This window comes from Prinia subflava, chromosome Z (genome assembly GCF_021018805.1).
Source record: "Prinia subflava isolate CZ2003 ecotype Zambia chromosome Z, Cam_Psub_1.2, whole genome shotgun sequence".
Classification (NCBI taxonomy): Eukaryota; Metazoa; Chordata; class Aves; order Passeriformes; family Cisticolidae; genus Prinia; species Prinia subflava.
The window spans coordinates 32,915,593-32,934,516 of record NC_086283.1 but is presented as its reverse complement, the minus strand read 5'-3'; the positions used below and the strand labels follow the sequence as shown (position 1 = coordinate 32,934,516).

Here is an 18,924-nt window from a genome sequence, read left to right as displayed (position 1 = left end):
TGATGATTCTGCCAGTGCTCTGATGGCTCTGCCGCCCATGGTAGGAAGGACTGATTGCTTAATGTGTCCTTCTTTCTGATGCCAAAGAGAAGGCCTGGGTTTCCCGTAAATCCTTTGTCTCTTTTCTAAATGGAAATTCCGGGGTGGTGCCTGCCTCCAGTCTCAGTGAATTCCAAGGCAGGCTGAAACTAAGGTTATATTCTCATATAACACATATACAGTGGATTTTATAATTTCTAACATACCATAACCCATACGAACACAAATTAACATCCCATATTTTTCACAAGTGTGTGCCCATTACCTCTGGTGCTGTCACTGGGCACCCCTGGAAAGAGCCTGGATCTATCCTCCTTGCACCCTCCCAGCAGGTGTTTACGTACATTGGTGCGATCCCCTGAGCCTTCTCCTGGATGAGCTTCTCCAGTTCCTCTATGGCATTGGTGACCATTCACTAGACTCTGTGTCTGTCTTGTCCTGGGGAGCCCAGTGCTGGGCCTGGCACTCCTAGTGCGGCCTCCCCAGTGCTGAGGGACAGGATCACCTCCCCTGCCCTACCAGCAACATTTCTCGTGGTGCAGCCCAGACACCACTGTGGCCTTATCACAGGGACACATCGCTGGCTTATATTTGGATCGGGGTCCAGCAGGAGCCCCAGGGCCTTTCTTGACAAACTGCTTCCCAGCTGGGCATTTCCATCCTGTGCTGGTGCCTGAGGTTGTTCCTCCCCGGCTGCAGGACTTGGTTCTTCCCGTGCTGAACTGCTTGAAGTTCCTGTGAGCTCCTTTCTCCAGCCTGTCCGGGTCCCTCTGGATGGCACCACGACCCTCTGGTCTATCAGGCCCCCGCTCACAGCTTGGTGTCACCAGCAAGGGTGTACTATCGCCATGTCATCATCTCCAAGGGTGCACCTGCCCCTCATCCACGGCGTTAAGGAAGGTGTGACACAGGACTGGACGCACTACTAACCCCGTAGCATTAGCCTATTTTTTTTCACGTAATTGTACAGGAAGCTGTGGTAATACCAAATAAACATTTCCCAGCATTTTAGATAGACCGTTGATTCAAACACCGCTAGAGCTCTGTGAGCAAAGGGCACCACACAGCGGCTTGGCGCCCTCCGACCACAGTTTGCATCGCCCACCGCCACCCTCTGGGCTCGTGTTTCATTGGCGCTTGCAGCCCGTTGTTCACGCGCATGTGTCACGACGTTTCCGTACATCACCGCACCTCCTCCACCCTTCCTGCCGCCATTCCCGCCTCCACTCCCTCAGCCTGGTGGAAGTGGCTCGCGCAGCCCCTATGTCGACGTCGCGCTTTCTCACAGGGTGCGGCATTTCACAGACAGCCAGGCTGTCCAATGATCTCTCCCATTGGGCCGTTGGGGGCGGGCCCTCTCCGCCGCCGTGGCGCCGGCCGGGGCGGGGCGGGGAGATGCGGATGTCATGGCCGCCGCCGCCGGCGTCGCGTCCCCAGCGGATAAGGAGAGGTACCGTGGTCACGGCTTGTTTAGGGTCAGGTCTTTCGTGGGTTCGTTTGTTTACATGTTACTCAGGGTTCGCTAGAAAGAAAACGCGAGCGGAGGAAGGGGTGGTGATTTAAATCCTTGTGGACCGAGGGATGATGGTGCTTGACATTAAATCCCTGTAGGACAAGGGGTGGTGGTGACACTTGTGCGGTTGAGAAGTCAGTAAGGAGAATTCCCTAACTGTCTCATAAAGACGGCAGTAGCAAAGAGTGGAGAAAACCACTAGACAAGAGGTTTTCAAACAGTAAGAGGTGAGGTGATTCGGTTTTTTAGAGACAGCAAGAAACGTGATCCTTGTCACTCTCTTGTCATTCAGCTAATTGGAATCTGTCTGCACCATATGTTTTACTAATTTCCTCTATTTTCTTACGCTCTCATGGATCCTTATTCAAATCAATGTAGGCCTTCTTCCACCATCTCCTTGGTCTCAGCTAATTTTTTTTTGAATTTTCTAATTAGTATAATAGAGGTTCTGTCATGCTAATCCTGTGTATGTGCTTGACAAATGTAAATATATTAAAAATCTTAAGCAAGTTTCTAAGTGCAGTTTTTTAGTAGCTTTTATAAATGTACCCAAATCTGGGTTGATCTGTGTGTGAATTAAAAAAAAAAAAAAAAAATCACAGAACTTAGTTAGCTAATATTGTAGTAAAACCTTTTAGGGAAATGTTAATTCTTTTCAGGGAAGTACGCGTGTTCCAGGTTTCAAGGTTGTAAGAAATAGGGCAAAAGGTTCTATTTCAGCCTCTTTTTTTTTTTATTTTTTCTGTCAGAATGGATAGTGTCATCCCTTGTACATAGTCCCCCCAAAAATAGTATTATGCAGTGTCCATGATAGATCAAAGTGGGATTTTGCAGCATCTTACTAAGCAGTCTAGGGAAAATAAATGGCTGTTATAACTGTTATAAGCTGCTGTGGGAACTTCTGTGTTGTAGCCATGACATTTGTTTTCTGTTTTACTAGGAAAATACTGCATAAGCATTAAGGAGTTGATATAGCTTGCTTAAACTCACTATTTTCTCTTCTTAGATTCATCTGCATTTATCCAGCTTATTTGAATAACAAGAAGACAATAGCAGAAGGAAGAAGGATACCTATAGATAAGGTAATTTCATGGGTGGCAGGGAAATACAACGTTTTATTTTGCTGTGTAGCAGTGTGTAGAGTGCTGGAAAATACATCTCTCTGATCTTTCCATTCCCCCACGGTGTGGAAATTACAGTGTATTTGAAGGTAACCTAGTGGCAGCATGAAAATTTAGTAGGAAAGCCCTGGGTGGAAGTGTTTGCTTTCATGTGAGCAACACCTTGAGCAAGCAGTTAAATAATGAGCAACTGAATGCACTCAGTTGCCTACACAGGTAGTTTGCAGAATTTGAAAGAGGTGCAGAAAAGAGAAAAGAGTTCTGGTGGCTGACTATATGAGCCTATAATCTGTGTCCTGTGCATGTGACACACAGGCAGGGTAGTTACTGTTGCTTTGAATCTGTCCAGAAATATTTTTTTGTCATCTCACTCACCTGTAAAAATTTTAGCAAGCAGTTCTGGAAATATAAAGGGCTTTCCTTACTGCTTTGGGTTTGGCATTTTTTTAGAAATAAAATCTTTCTTGACTATGGAAGTTGCCAGTCAAAAGTCCACCTATGGGAGGAATCTGTTGCCCTGTGGATAGAAATTTTGTGTTTATTTCCTCCTCAGTCCTTGCTGTAAGTTTGCTGTTGCTGATTCACAGCTTTTGATATCTCTGTACATATAATAATTGTTAATTAAATTCAATTACTTTTTCTAAGCAATTCTTTAACTTGCTCTCCTGTCGTAGTGAGTTTATCTCATCTGTTTCCTGATGTCTTAGCTCTTTTTTTTTATTATTTTATTTTAATCTTTTCTAAACGACAGCAACACTGACAGATGACTTCTACACTAGATTTGTACCTTCCCTTTCCCCATCAGCTTTTTCTAGTTACAGAGTGGGAAACTAGTAACTATTTTTGTATAGGCAGGTCATAGTTGAAACTAATTAATGTTAACACATTGTTTCAACAGGCTGTTGAAAATCCAACATCTACAGAAATCCAAGATGTATGTGCAGCAGTAGGATTCAATGTGCTATTAGAGGTAATTTAAACAAAAGTCCCCACATACAAAAATAACCCCCAAATTTGTTGTGTCTGTTCTTTCATTATATCTTCTTTTATAATATGCAGTTCAGAAGTTTTGTTATTAGCCTTACTTGCTTTATATAACTGACCATAATCATGAAGTAAATGTTGGAAAACTGAAGCAAGTCAGGAATACCTAAGATCTCTCAGACAGTGTGACTTGTAAAGCTTATAAAAGGATTGCTTCTGGTTTACCATCCTTCTTAGAAGACTTTCTGGATGCTTAAAAGTGTGTCAGAATAAAAGCTGCTTTTGCAAGCTGCAACTCTGCAAATTAAGCTTTTAAAAGGGAATGTTTTTAATGGAAGGTGATGATCTTTGCAATGAGTCTTGTATAGGAATAGGATTCTGATAATTGGAATCTTCATACTCCTTTGGAGTTATGTTTCAGCCAGAGAATGTTAGCTTTTTATTGCAGTATGTGCTTGCTCTTTAAATAGTTTATTGGTTACTTTTTCCTAGGTAATGAGTCTAGATTTCTAGAGAGATAACTTCACAGGTCATTGCCTGAAGTAATTATTAATTTAGAAATTATTTAATAGTTGTTTTTACTAAGAAGAATATAGGTCCTCATCCAGAAGTACTCAAAAGCCTGGTGCAAAATCACTTGGTTTTTCCAAAGCATCTGGGCAGTGCACATCGTCTGTACCTGTGATGTTTCCTCAAGAGTGGAGGGTATAATTAGCCAAAAGCAGTGACTGTGACCTATCACTTGCTATCCCTAGGTCTCCAGAAGGGTTTGTAGCAGTGGAGATAAAACAAAAACCTGTTCCCCTATGGTCCAGACCACTGGGGACGTAAAATGATCCCTGTAAGTTTACTCACAAAATTGCTCAGTACCAGGAGTTCTTTTCAGCAATGCCTCGGAAACAGTTGTCTTCAATGCATGTTGTAATATGTTTCTCCTTTTGTATGACAGAAAAACAAGATGTATCCCAGAGAGTGGAACAGAGATGTACAGTACAGAGGTAGAGTACGAATCCAGCTCAAACAAGATGATGGCAACCCATGCTTGCCTCAGTTTCCAACACGTGAGTAGAGTGCCTGGGTTAAGGTACTTCACCTGTTAATAAACCAGAAAGATTTGGTTTCTTTTATTTAAACAGCCTGTTTAATTAGTTTTAACTATTATAAATCCTACAGTTTTAAATTAAATGTTATTGCCTGTGTAAGTCAACAAAATTAAGTTGCGAGTACTGAATAAAGTTTGTAAAATGCAGTTGCCTTTGATTCTGCTGCTTCTGCAACAGTGTCACTGGAGGGGGCGTGTGAGGAAGGCTGTGTGAGTGCTGCATTGAATAAACCATCTATTGAGTTCTGGCTTACTGCTTTGTTGACATTTAAAACAGTTTATTGCTTAAATGGCTAAATTCCACTCTTTTCTTAGGATAAATACATCATTTGGGCATCAGAGTAGATGCTAAATCGATAAAACCCAATACTGAGTTCAACAGAGTTTTCCACTGGTCATTTTCATAAACTAGCAATGAAGCAGTTGCCCTTAACTAATTAATAGGAATTGTTCATCTTGAATGACAATTTAATCTTTTGCATTTTTTCGGAAGATGATTCCCTGTGTAAAAGGGAAACAGTATATATCTTAAGGTAAAAGCAAGAAGAGTGCTGGGTGTACGTTAGCATAAGTGTAACAGAGTGAGATAATTTAAAACTGGATTCCTGCTGGAAGGCAGCAGTGCCTTTGTGGCTTTTGTCTGATCATTCTGTCCCCAGTGTTCTGGGCCAGTAGGAGGTGGAGGGAAAGAGTAGCAGGAAGCGTGTAGACACTTTAGAGGTTATGTGGCTTTTCCAGTCTACTGTGACATTTATCAGTCCTGCACTTTTTTCCTTCCCCCAAGAACTTTTCACAAGCTACGTGTTATACCAGGGGAAGGAAGCAGATCCTAGGCTTTATATCCATTCCTAGGTATGCATTGATCTCTCCCTGTATTTTAGGTAAGTCAGTGATGCTGTATGCTGCAGAAACCATTCCCAAACTGAAAACCAGAACTCAGAAGATGGGAGGTAGTGATCAAAGCCTTCAGCAAGGAGAGGGAGGCAAGAAAGGTAAAGGGAAGAAAAAGAAATAAATCAACATCTGGAGTCGCTATTGCATCGCATAGTTGTACTTACAAGTGCAGATGGACACCATGCAGCAACTTTGAAGTGAAGATACAAGCAAGAAATGAAGATGTGAAGCTGAGTAGAACTGCCTGCTTTTCTCAGAACTGGAATGCTTGTAACTGCCTTGCATCTGTGTAACAATAAATCTCTTTTCACACATAACCTGCAAGTCTGACATTAGCACCCATGTTAATAGTGGAAGAACATAAGCAAATGGGGTGGGTGGGAGATTTTTTTTTCCCGAAAGAATTATGCACCTTTTGAAATCTGGTTGCCTTAGTAAACTATTTATTTATGATAGTGAAGCAATTGTCTTAATTCTGTGCTATTGTGTATTAGGAAGAAATTCTTCACCATGAAGGTAGTGGAGGCACAAGTTGAGGATGTCCCATTCCTGGAAGTGTTGAAGCCCAGGCTGGATGGGACTTTGGGCAACCTAATTGTTGTGGTTTCACCCCCACTGGCAACTAAGCACTATCCAGCCCCTCCTTCAGTCCCCATCCTCAATGGGATGCAGGGAAGGATAATCAGGAAAGAAAAAGATTGTGGGTTCAGGTAAGAACATTTTAATAATTTAAACTAAATAAAATTCAATAATGCAAGTGATAGTGATTATAATAAAATATAATTACAATTTTTTTAAGGAGAGAAAAAAAGTCAAAACAAGTGATGCACAATGCAGTTATTCACCACCTGTTGACTGATACCTAGCCCACCTACAGCAGTGATCAGTCCAATTTCCCCCTGTTTAAATACAGGACATGCTAATCTGTGATGTGAAATATTCCTTTGGCCAGCTTGGGTCACCTGTCCTGGCTTCTTGCCACACAGGTAGAGCATGAGGCACTGAAAAGTCCTGGGTTTAAGATAAGCACTGCTCAGGAACAAGCAGAACATCAGTGTGTTACCAGCATTATTCTCACACTGAATCCAAAAGACAGCACTAACAGCTGCTGGGAAGAAAATTAACCGGATTGCAGCTGAAATCAGGACAGCAGGCACCCCTTATTCCATGTAATTTCTATAATGCCAGGTACCACTTCCCAAAACTCCCATCACTTTCCTCTCATTTGGTACGTCTGTGTACACAGATAACATTCCCTTAAATTATGGACCATCCCTATAAAAGCCCACTGAGTGCATGACCCTGGGCTCCATCTGTTGAACCACTTTTCAGGCAGGAAAGAGAGTGTGTGATGTTGAACTGTTGCATGTGGAAAGCAGAGTCCATTACTGCTGTGCTCATGGTTCCATCAAAGTTCGTTCTTCATTCATGTGTGATCAAAAGGGAGTTGAGGTCAGAGCCCTAAGTCCAGCATGGCACAGACAGGTACCACAGGATGGCCAATGTGGTGATGGGCACAGGGCCTTAATGGAAGTGATAATTCACAGTGTTTCACAGTAATTAATTTATTGGCTGTTCTTTCCCAAAATCAGATCCCTTTGAAACATACTAGACTTCTCCATTCTTTCACAGGACCCACCACATGAATTCAGGTTCCTGAGCAAAAGCAATCCCAGGGGTGGGTTTACCTTTGCCTGAGGTAGGGATAACGCTGTCTCTTTTATCCAGTATGTTTTTAATGTTCACTGCAGGAACTTTATCCCCTTGTACAATAAGCAAAAGTTTAGACTAGGCGGCACCAGGTCAATGAGTGATCCCTGGGTGTTGACTGACCAGGCAGCCTTTGATAAATGTGCATCCCAGGGTGTGAAGGTCTCTCCACCCACCGCTCTGAGTGTGGTCTTTTGCCATCTATTGCATAATATGATCTTTCCAGGGGCTGGTGCATGACAAGGAATGTGATATTCCCACTCAGTGCCATGCTCTTTGGCCCAAGTGTCTATAAGGTTGCTTTGGAAACCCTTCCCATTTTCTGACTCGATAATTTCTGGTGTACTATGCTGCAATAAGACCTGCTTTTCAAGGCCCAGGACCATGGTGTGGTACAAAGAGTGCTTCCAGCCATCCAATGGTTGAATGATTGATCCTTCCACGGTGAGCACATGGCTCTCGCCTTGGTAGATTTGGGGGACTGATACATTCAAGATGCCTGGCCCCCTCATATTGACATTTCAGCCATCATCCTCCATACCAGAGAAGCTTTAGCTGTTTGGCTTAATCACACTGCCTGTTTCACATCCATGGATAACCTCTGTGGTAGTGTCCATGCTCAAGTCCACCCCTCAAACATCAGTTCAGCTAGGACAAGACCCTGCCTGTGTCACCCCATGATTCATTCCAGAGTGATATTGGATTCTGCAGAAAATGACTGTCTGTGTGCACACACACATCCCTCCTGCTCTCGTTTCACTATTAGGGAGAATTCTTGCTTTTCAGTGTGAGCAGTATGCAGATTCTCTAAACCAGAAATGCTTAGGAGAGGAAGTCCTGTGTTCTAAGGCTGTAATTGACCGTGGTCATATACAAAGGTCTTTGAGGGGCGGGGTGGGCAGGTAATGTAAGAGTCTATACAAGTTATCTTTGGAATGTCTGGCCTAAATTTTGAGAAGTTAAGTTAAATGGTATCCCTGTGAGCTGACGAAGTGTCATGGGGTATGAAATGTGGAAACAAACGCTATATGAAAAGAGGTTTTTTGTGGCGGAAAACAACTGGACATGGTTAGAAGTTGTTAAGGCACATCCAGTCTAGGGAAGTGCTAAAGCTAGTTGCAACATGGGGCAAAAAACCAGGAGTGGAAGATATGCTTGTCATATAAAAGACCATAATTGCCCACAGATTGTTAGGATCAAATTATTCATGGATTTTGTTGAGTGATAAGTAATTTTTCTGAAGCTTTTAATGGAGAGGTCTGTGAAAATTAATTGGTACAAGGTAACTTATCTTCATGATGTAAACTTAGAGAGGATGACTCCAGCCAAGTTATGATTATGTTATGCTTAACTTTTTAAAGTCAGAGATTTAGACTACAGACAGCTGAAAAATGTGGAGATTAAGTCTTGTGGGATATAACTTACTGTGGTCTGAAATGAAATACCTTCAGAAGTGGTCTGACTTATTTGTATGTGTGAGAAAGAGTCTTAGTGGCATTGCTTAGCAAACTTTCCTGATCTAAGAACCCAAAATAATAAAGGTATTTTAAAGTCCAGGGATATTGCAAGGAAAGACAAGAAAGACTTCTGAAAACGGCAATATTGAGCTCAAAAACATAAAATGTAAATTAGTCAAACTAACAAAGAAAGCTCTGTGGGTAGTTTTGGTAAAGCAGATTATTTTTTTAAAGCCCTACTAGGAAATTAAATGACCACTACCATTAAGAAGTTGAAGACTGAGTTCCCTAACTCCTATCTGCTTATCCTCCCATCTTTAAATGGGACTGTTTTACTTTTTATGATTTCTGTCTTTAGACTAAGTATATTATATGAGAAATATTTGTTCCTAAATAAGGCAGCGCAAAGTTAAACACAACTCCTCTTTTCCTGACAGAGTTATGATTACAAACTAGACTTTCATTTCCATATTTTAATATACTGGGTTCCTTGGAGGATTAAAAACAAACAGGTCAAGACCACCTCAGTTCTTCCTCAGTTCACAGATTATGCCTCATTTCTGGGAACAGGAAAAATCTTATGGTTCATTGTGGGACTGGGAGTACAGACAAGTCTTCTGTAAAAATACAGAAATGTTGCAACTTTTAGTCTGAATGCTGTGAATAATTTTATTATTATTATTATTTTATTTTTGGGGGGAAGCTGAGTGATAATGAATGTCCTTTTAGTACACCTGCCTTGCTTTTACAGTTTTCTGTGAGGTTTTACTTATGCAGCATCATTGCTAAAAAGACACTCTGGTCCAAGATTTCCTTTTTAGGTCGCAAAAGTAACAAAGGAAGCCGTGCATCTGTGAGTAGAAATTCACTCAGCATCCAGGACAGGAGGAATATGGATAATGAGCTAGTGTCCCAGTCTAGCTCTCTAAAAGTACATGTCTCTTATTTCCCTATACAGTTTTCTAGGTATCTAAGCAAAAATGAAACATTTCAAATGGACATCTGAGCTCAAAACCCTTATAACAATCCTTACAACAATTTCTGTGTCAGGAATGAATGATAATGTTGACATTGAGCATCAGAAAAGTGTGACGATACAGGCAATCAGTAACAGAATAACTAAAAATGAGAATTCAGCACTGTTGTGAAATACGTGGTTTGTTCTTTCAGATGTATAGTATGTGGCTGCTATAGCAGAAGCACAACCATAATTACTCAATTCTTAAAGTAGAGAGGGAGCTTTAAAAGGTTATTTTGAAATGTATTTTGACTTGGGAAGTGACGATAACGTGTGACTGTATGTAGTTGTCAGCTTTCAGCCATGAAGTAACTCAATGACCAGCTCTGCAAAAAATAACTGGTCTTAAAAAAACCTGCATGTGTGTACATCCTGTTCCTTGTGTGTACTTAAGATAAACTTAAGAATTCTGTAGCCAGAACTCCCTTTTGGGGCACATATACCTGTGGGATATTTGTACGTGCTCTACTTGGGAACATGAGAGATGGTGGCTCCTTTGATTCCTTCTTTGGAGCTACACATGAATGGAATGGAATGGAATGGAATGGAATGGAATGGAATGGAATGGAATGGAATGGAATGGGATATACTATTTCAGTTGGAAAGGACCTAAAATGATCATCCAAACTAACTGTCTGACCACTTCAGAGCAGACCAACAGTTAAAGCACACTATTAAGGGTATTGTCCCAATGCCTCAACACTGACAGGCTTGGGGCATACTCTCTCTAGGAAGCCTGTTCCAAGGTCTGAGCACCCTCCTGATAAAGAAATGCTTCCCAGTGTCAAGTCTGAACTTCCCCTGGCACAGCTTTGAATGATTCCCACATGTTCTGTCACTGGACACCAGGTATTTAGCTTCTTCCTGTTACAGACTGGCCTTTGTGGGGTTATTTTCACTAAAAGGGATACCCTTTTAGGGGTTATTTCCCCTAAATAAAAAGACAAATAGTTATTATTTTTAAATAATTGTAACAGATATAGCTGGAATATATTTGCACAGATGATTTGGCTTAACAGACACCAGATCAACCAGCCTAGCTCAAAGTAACCAAGTCCCTGGACACAACAACAATAGGTTGGAATCAAACCCAGACAGGACCTCAGCCAACCCCTTAGAAGCATGGATGCACCCATATCATTGGCCAGTGAGCCAGGTGGAGTTGAGACCCTTGACCAATCATGTCTGTAAGCATGGGAAATTTTAAAGCCTGATAAAAGGAGCTGCCAAACAATAAACAGGGCTGTTGCTGCATGATCTCAGGGGGATAATGTCACATCCCTGTCTCTGACTCCACAGCAACATTTAGTGATCCCAGTGTGATTGCAACAAGCGGTGGCAGTATTGCAGGGAGACGGGGCTGTGGCATGGTGCCTCAAAGCAGCAGGCTTGCTGTAGGCAGCCAGTGAGGCTGCAGAAAGCTGTGGGCAAAATTTTTGTAGACAGTGGACAGGGCCACAGGCAGAGAGTTGTGGAAACTGCAGGCAGCAGAGAGCTGTAGGCAGTAAAGAAAAACTGCAGGTAGCGGAGAGCTGCAGGTAGAAGAAAGCTGCAGGTGGCAAAGAGTGCCGTGGGCAGCAAGGAGTGCATTGAGGAGCAGTGGGGAAAGCTGCATAGGCCTAGACTCCCTTTTTTGTGGATTAGAGATGCTGCCAGGAACATGGGGGCAGCAGGCTTTGACACCAGAGGACGCCCTCTTGCAGGTATGGACACTAGTTTTAAAAAATAGATGGGAAAAATATAATGAATGGGCTTTACTAGCCCTAATAGCATGGTGTGAAAGCCACAGGCTGGACGTGTCCAAAGGAGCTACCCTAGATGTAAAAACATGGGAGCAAGCTGGTCGACATATCAGCAGCTTCAACTGGCAACGAGACTGCCATTAATATTATAAAACCCTGGAGGTTCATCATGGGCTTATTAGAACAGTTGAAGAGACAGTGGTAGGTAAAGACAGCAGAGGGATCGCCACTGACTGGTACCATCCACCAAGGCAAGCAGCAAAAGCGCGGCACTGGGGGAAACGGGGCACAGACGCCACACCAGGCAAGTGGGAGAGGAGGATGGGAAAAGAAGTCACAGCATGCCACGAAACTATCTGGAGTCATGCTGATGCTCCCTGTCTGGCTGCCACAAAACTGTACCTGCCTTTGTGCTTTGCTGCTCTGCCCCCTGCTGTGTCTGCTGGGACCCCTGAGACCGCATCCGGCCGCTCTGAGGCAGCGCCTAGCTCCTGCCAGGCACTCAGCTACTGTCACAATTTAGCCGCTTTTGCAGGCATTCTGTTACCATGCCTAGCAGTGCGAGCTGCGCCGTTCCCAAGGAAACAGAGCATCCTACAGCTCCCACCGCGCCCGCGCAGCCACCAGATCAGTGCGCGCTAGGACCGCACACACCTCCCGCTACCACATGCACGCTAGGACTGCCTCCTCCTAAGACTAAGTGGGGCAGCTCCAAGACCTGTGGGGCGTGCCTGCATCTCCAATCCAGCCTCCATGGGGTATGGCTCCACCTCCGTCCCAGCCTCTATGGACAGGTCGGGGAAATGCGTCACCAGCAGTTCCTGGAGATACAATACCCAGAAGTAACAGCAGACTCAGTGACCCTGGAATCACCTCTGCCTCTGCCGTGAGGGCACCCCCATTACTGGATCTAGAGCTGTCCCTGGAATGTATACCAGCAGGGGACACAAGGGAGACCATCAGAGAGAGACAGAGCCATCGTCCCCCTGTGGAATGCCATATTATCTCTGCCATCGCTGCACTGCCAACAGCCCTGCCCGATCCTGTGAGTGTCTGACAAAAAGTAAAACAGGTGTCTATTGCTAGTGGGGACTATGAAGGGGCAGAACTCATAGATGTACCCATGTTGGGGGACTAGGAGCTTGAGGATGGAACAGTTGCCATTTATCCAGTAATAAGAAGCAACAGAATTACTGACAAGTACACCCCTTTCCAGTGGCCAGTTCTTTCTGTTATGAATGAAGTCCCATAAACAGCAAAATTTAAATTTAGCAGCAATTTTTTAGTTGAGACAAATACAAGCATATACAAAATAAATTTGGCAGTGGTTAATTAAGTCTGATTAAGGTTCTGATAAGGCATAAGGAAAACTGATCAGGTTATGGAGAGGGACCATCTCCCTCCTCACGTACAAAACAGAGTTATCCAAACTACACTTATATACTGTTATGTTCATGCATATTCATTATTACTTCCCGTAAATCCCCTCCCATTTCCAATTCTTGACATCTAGGTCACTATACTGCACAGCATATGCTCCACTTGTTGCTAGGGGTCTTGTGTCATTATGGTGGTCTTTTCCAGATGAAGGCTTGCAGTCTTCCTCACTGTCCTTTGGATAACCTTACAGGTTGTGTGTGTCTACTCAGTATTGTGTTATGTAAGTAAGCATTATGTTCCAAAAAATCAGCCTTGCATTTCATAGATAAAACCACAACTTCAGATCTTGTCCCAACTTTGTCCATTCCAAGGTTGTTTCTTTGTTCATCCCAAAGCTGATTCTGTCTTGAGATTCTGCCTTTAAGTCTTTGATGCAGGGACAACTGGCTCAAGGGCACATAGGGCCACCCATGAGCACTTGGAACATTCCAGTGTTTGTTATAAAAAAGAAGCTTGGTAAGTGAAGGTTGCTCTGTGACCTAAGAAAGATTAGGCCATGGAGAGCATGGGCACCCTCCAGCCTGCCATCTCCTACAATGGTTCCTGCCAACTGGGATATTCTAATTGTGGACCTGACAGATTGTTTCTTTACTATTCCACTGCATCCAGATGATACCCCAAAGCTTGCTTTTACTGTGCTTTCTATTAATAACGTTGCACCAGTGGAGCATTATTAATGGAAAATACTTACTTAATGTATTAAAATTAGCCCTAGAAATTGTCAACGGTATGTTGCACAGGCACTCTCATCAGTGAGAGAACAGTTTCCAGGGGCATACTGTTACCGTGACTTGGATGACATTTTGATAGCAACCCAAACGAAAAGGAAACTCTCACAGATTAGGCCAAGCCTGTTGCAAGCATTAAGAAAGTTTGGGCTGGAAGTAGCACCAGAAAAGGTATAGCAGCAACCACGTGGGAAGTACTGTGGTCTCAAAATTATGGCTTAGACTATACAGCCCCTGAAAATTCAATTCCTGACAAAACCTAAAAATTTACATGATGTTCAAAAACTTTGGGGTACCATCAACTGGCTCAAACCCTACCTAGGGTTGACCACTCCATAATTAGCACCCTTATTTCACCTGCTAAAGGGTGATGCTGATCTAACTTCTCCCAGGAAATTAACCCTGCTCTTGAGATAGTAGAGCAAGCCATCACAAACAGACAAATCCACTGAATATGCCTAGAAGTGTGTACTAGTGTGTTTATTTTCATTGTTGATTTCCATCCTCCTGCTATTATTGGACAGTGGGATACTCAGTGGTCTGACCCTTTGCATGTTTTAGAATGGATGTTCCTACCTCACCAACCTAGAGAAACAGCCCCTACCAGTTTTGAGTTAATTGCCCAGTTAATTGCGAAATGTTGTCAAAGGTGTTTAAAATTGACTGCAAGAGGTCCTTCAAAAGTAATTTTACCTGTGATACAAGAAGAATATGAGAGGTGTTGTGACAACAGCACTGATTTGCAAAGTGCCTTACAAAATTTCCCAGGGCAAATTGGTTACCATTTACTGAGTCATACCTTACTGCAAACGAGTAAAACCATTGCATTGTCCCTAAAACCCCTGAACAGTCACACACCCTTAAAAGGTATAACTGTGCTTACAGAAGGTTCTAGGAAAATGGGAAAGCCAATTGTGACATGGAAGGAAGAAAGCAAATGGCAAATATTGGAAGGCAGTGAGAATGGCTCACCTCAGTTGGTGGAGCTACGTGCTGTAGCTATGTCTTTTCAGTGTTTTCCCCATACCCCTTTAAATATTGTCACTGACTCTGCCTACATTGCTGACATAACACAGAGATTAGACTGAGCTCTGTTGGAGGAAGTTGACAATGCACAGTTATTTGCCCTACTAAAAACTTTGTGGCACACCATTCAAACAAGAAATTACCCATACCATGTTCTACACATTAGAAGCCATACAAATCTCCCAGGTTTTCTTACAGAGGGCAACACACAAGCAGATCACCTAGCTAGCCGTGCCTGGACAGCACCACAGCCAGACATGCTGGCACAAGCAAAAGCTTTACCTGACTTCTTTCATCAAGGTGTTTGAGCTCTGCAGAGGCAATTTCTGCTATCGAACACAGAGGCTTGTAACACAGTCAATACTTGTGCTGACTGCCAAGGCCACATGCACCACCACAGATGGGAGTTAATCCTCATGGCTTAAAAGCTTTACAAAACTGGCAGATTGATGTCAGCCATATTCCCAAATTTGGGCACTTAAACTATATGCATGTATCAATTTATACTTTTTCCTCTGCCACATGGGCATCAGGCCACTCAGGAGAAAAAGGCAAGGATGCCATTGCAGATTGGCGATTAGCCTTTGCTGCTTTGGGTATCCCTCAAAAGAGATAATGGACCTGCATACACATGATAAAAAATTAGACAATTTCTACAGCTCTGGTGTGTGTCACACCAAACTGGTAATACCCCATTTAGCAACTGGACAGGCCATTATTGAACATACACATGAAATATAAAGAATAAAACATAAGTGCACGTGGCACTTTAAAACACGTATTAGACAAAAGAAGGGAATGGGTAGTGCAATCCCACACAGCAGAGTAGCAAAAGCTGTTTACACATTGAATCACTTAAGAGTACCAGAACAACCCCAAAATGCAGTAATCTTAAATCATTTCCTATCACTGCAAACATCAGGAGATGCCCAGACACCTAAAGTGATGTTAAAAGACATTATCACGAACAAGTGGGAAGCTCCATGGGACCTCATTACATGGGGATATGTGTATGCCTGTGTTTCCATGGACACCGGAACATGACAGATACCCGCCAGGTGTGTTTTCCCTGCTCTACACCCTGCTCAGACCAGAGACAACATCTTCCTGATGAAGCTACAGCATATGTGGTGGACCAAGGAGTTAAATGACATGTGCAATTGATACATGGTGGTGGTGCTCTGGGACCTTTTGAGATGATAAGTTTATTTAAGGCAAAAACCTGAACTGGACAAGGTGCATTCCCTGTTCCTATATTTTTCCCACAGTTCTAAAGTTGAAATGTTTCTTGTTCATAGAGTTAAGTTTTAAGTTTGTAACTTCCAAGTAATAAGCCTGCTGTGTGCCAAGTTGAAAACTTGTATTGTTGGTAATCCTGCCTGACAGCTCCTGGGAATAGATGTACCATTTTCAATGATATGTAGGATGCATCACTAGCTGGGAGAGACTAGACTTGCCAAGTTAGGTAGAATCATATGTGTCATCATGCTGTCCTGTCATTTTATCTGCAAAAGGTCCTTGCAGGTAAGATAACAGAGAATGCTTTGCATTTTTATTAAACTGAGAAGGGGAAACTGTAACAGATATAGCTGGAATATATCTGCACAGATGATTTGGCTTAACAGACACCAGATCAACCAGCCTAGCTCAAAGTAACCAAGTCCCTGGACACAACAAGGATAAGCTGGATTCAAACCCAGACAGAGGACCTCAGCCAACCCCTTAGAAGCATGGATGCACCCATATCATTGGCCAGTGAGCCAGGTGGAGTTGAGACCCTTGACTGTCGGAGTCTAGAATATCCCTCTGGCCACCCTGGAGGGTTTGGAGACCAGACAGGGGGGGTCTGGGATCTGTACAAAGGGGTCAACCAGCCTCACACAGAGCCCAGGAGGACACTGCCTCTGATCCCTGGCCATGGGAGTGAATGCCCACACTGTATGAAGAATCACAAGCTGAGAGAATTCAAAATAAGTAGTATTATTATCATAGATGTATCTAAATGTAGAATCTAGGATTTTTAGTATATGGGGTTGAAGAGACAAGATGGAGGAATTGGGGAGTGGCCCCTGTGCTCCTTGTTCTTGCTCTCATCCCCCATCTTTTGCTGAGTTGGATTTTAGAGATTGGTTTAGAGTAGAAACGACATGTTAGCACAGGTAATAGGCATTGGTAAAATTTTGTAAATAAAAAGTACGTTTTGGATGGTGGTTGGGTCAAGGGTACTGTACATAAGGTGTGGGGCTCTCTGATCCGCCCAGTCCGCCACATGTCCTGCTCTGCTGGGAATGCCTTGCAGAGCTGGGAAAGAACTAAGATAAGGTACCCTGCCAGGGAGCCCTGGCAGAGCTGAGAAAGAACTGAGAGATAATGAAGAATAAACAACCTTGGAAACATGCACTGGTGGACTCAGCTTGTCGCCTCTGCCTCCGGTGTGAAACACTTAGGGCAAAGAGAAGATGAAAAGCCTTATTACCTCGGGGAACAGCAACCCTGAGGAGACTCCCAGGGAACAGCAACCTTGGGAGAAAACCTTATTACCTTGGGGAACAGCAACCCCAAGGAGAATCTCAGGGAACAGCAACCCTGAGAACAAGGTTTTTAGATAATAATAATAATACTACTAATAATACTACTACTAATAAAGTACCCCTTGTCCTAGTGACTGCGTAAGGGAGATGGTAAGAAACAGACAAGTCTTTGGTAGTTTGGGATCTGGAAAAGAGCAGGGGACACTCCAGGTAGGAACTGAGTAGCCTGAAATGTAGTGCTATTTCCTATGAAACAGCATGTGTGCCTCTTTTCATCTATCAAGGTTTGGGGGTTCTTTGGGGTGTAGTTTTTTGGGCTTTTTCTGTTTGCTTCTCAAGTAGCAGAACTTAGACATTTCTAAGAAGTCTTTAAGAATTTTCCTGCAAAGATGCAGTAATACAAAATATAAAGTTTTGAGGAATTCCATACCTCAGCGAAGTGTCAACTACATAGCATTCCAAAGTATGCTAAATTCAAAGTTTATCTTCAATTCTTTTTACTTGACTAGTTCATGAGATCATGTTGTCATCTGAATATTTTTTGCTACAGAATCTTTTAATGGTTTCTGTACCAGTGTGAAACAAAATTTTCAAAAAGCTATAACAACACAGTTGCACAACTGCGGCTTCCTTAGTAGTCCTGAGCTGTAATTCCTCAAGTAGTTTGATTCCACCACACTGGATGTAGAAGTTCTCTAGAAGAAAAGATGTTCATCGTATTTGTCAGGTGCCCTTTACAGAAAATGAGTCTCTCATGACCTACAAGGATTTGTAGGAATGTAGGAAACGCCACTCTCCCTCCCTTGCATAAGGAAACTATTGTTTGTGGAATATGAAGTGGAGGTGGAAGGTGACTAAGGAATTAGGCATAAAAATTTTAGTTGATTATCAGATTACTTAGAAAGAGTTGGCAACACTGGTAAATTAAAAGTAGTGAGGGTTTGACCTGACAAATACTAGTCACACCTTCCACTACTTACAAGAATTTCTATGCTTTGTTAATTGGCTTACTCTCGTTTGAAGAGTTTTCATTATTTGATCACTAGTGATGATGTTATCATTGGGGGGGGTTATGTTTTTCTGAAGTTATTTTCCTTTTCTGCTCAGTTCAGAAAGCAGTCAGATAAAGCAGATGAAATGTCCTGTAGACAGTGTCCTATCAACAGAAGTCTTAATGTGTAACACCACTGCCAGTAAGTATTCAGCATTGTTTGTTGAGGTAATTTATGGAACACCAGGAAACACATGGGAGAGGAAACACTTCAAAATCCCTGCAGTTTAGTCTTTCCTCTCTATGTTTCTAGAAAATCCTAAACCTTGACTCCTCACCTAAGCCAGGCTACTAAGCCTAGAAAGATGCTTGTGGTGCTCACTGTTAGGAAGAGTTCTACATTCCAAACTCTTCTGTAAGGGCCTGGTGCTCTAAGTCTGTTTGGCTGCACCCTCAGATTGGCATGAAGCAGAAGTACTTCCTTTGGAGTTTACGAGGTTTCTACTGGTTCCACAATAATGAACTTCAGTGAGGGGGAAAAAAGTAGCCTTCTTCTTACCTAAAGTAGCCAGGTTTTCACTGTTGAGGTGCAAGGTTCTTAAGAAATACTGAGGCATCATACCAGTCC

General features: G+C 42.8%; 1 protein-coding gene across 1 annotated transcript; it reads left to right on the top strand.

The window, feature by feature from the left end:
• The first annotated feature begins 1,386 nt into the window (after positions 1-1,386).
• On the top strand, positions 1,387-5,970 carry SRP19 (signal recognition particle 19). Its single transcript, XM_063423283.1, has 5 exons — positions 1,387-1,489; positions 2,559-2,634; positions 3,572-3,643; positions 4,607-4,718; positions 5,641-5,970. The coding sequence occupies exons 1-5, from the start codon at positions 1,446-1,448 to the stop codon at positions 5,772-5,774; spliced, it is 438 nt and encodes a 145-aa protein (XP_063279353.1). The 5' UTR covers positions 1,387-1,445; the 3' UTR covers positions 5,775-5,970.
• The last annotated feature ends 12,954 nt before the right edge of the window (positions 5,971-18,924 follow it).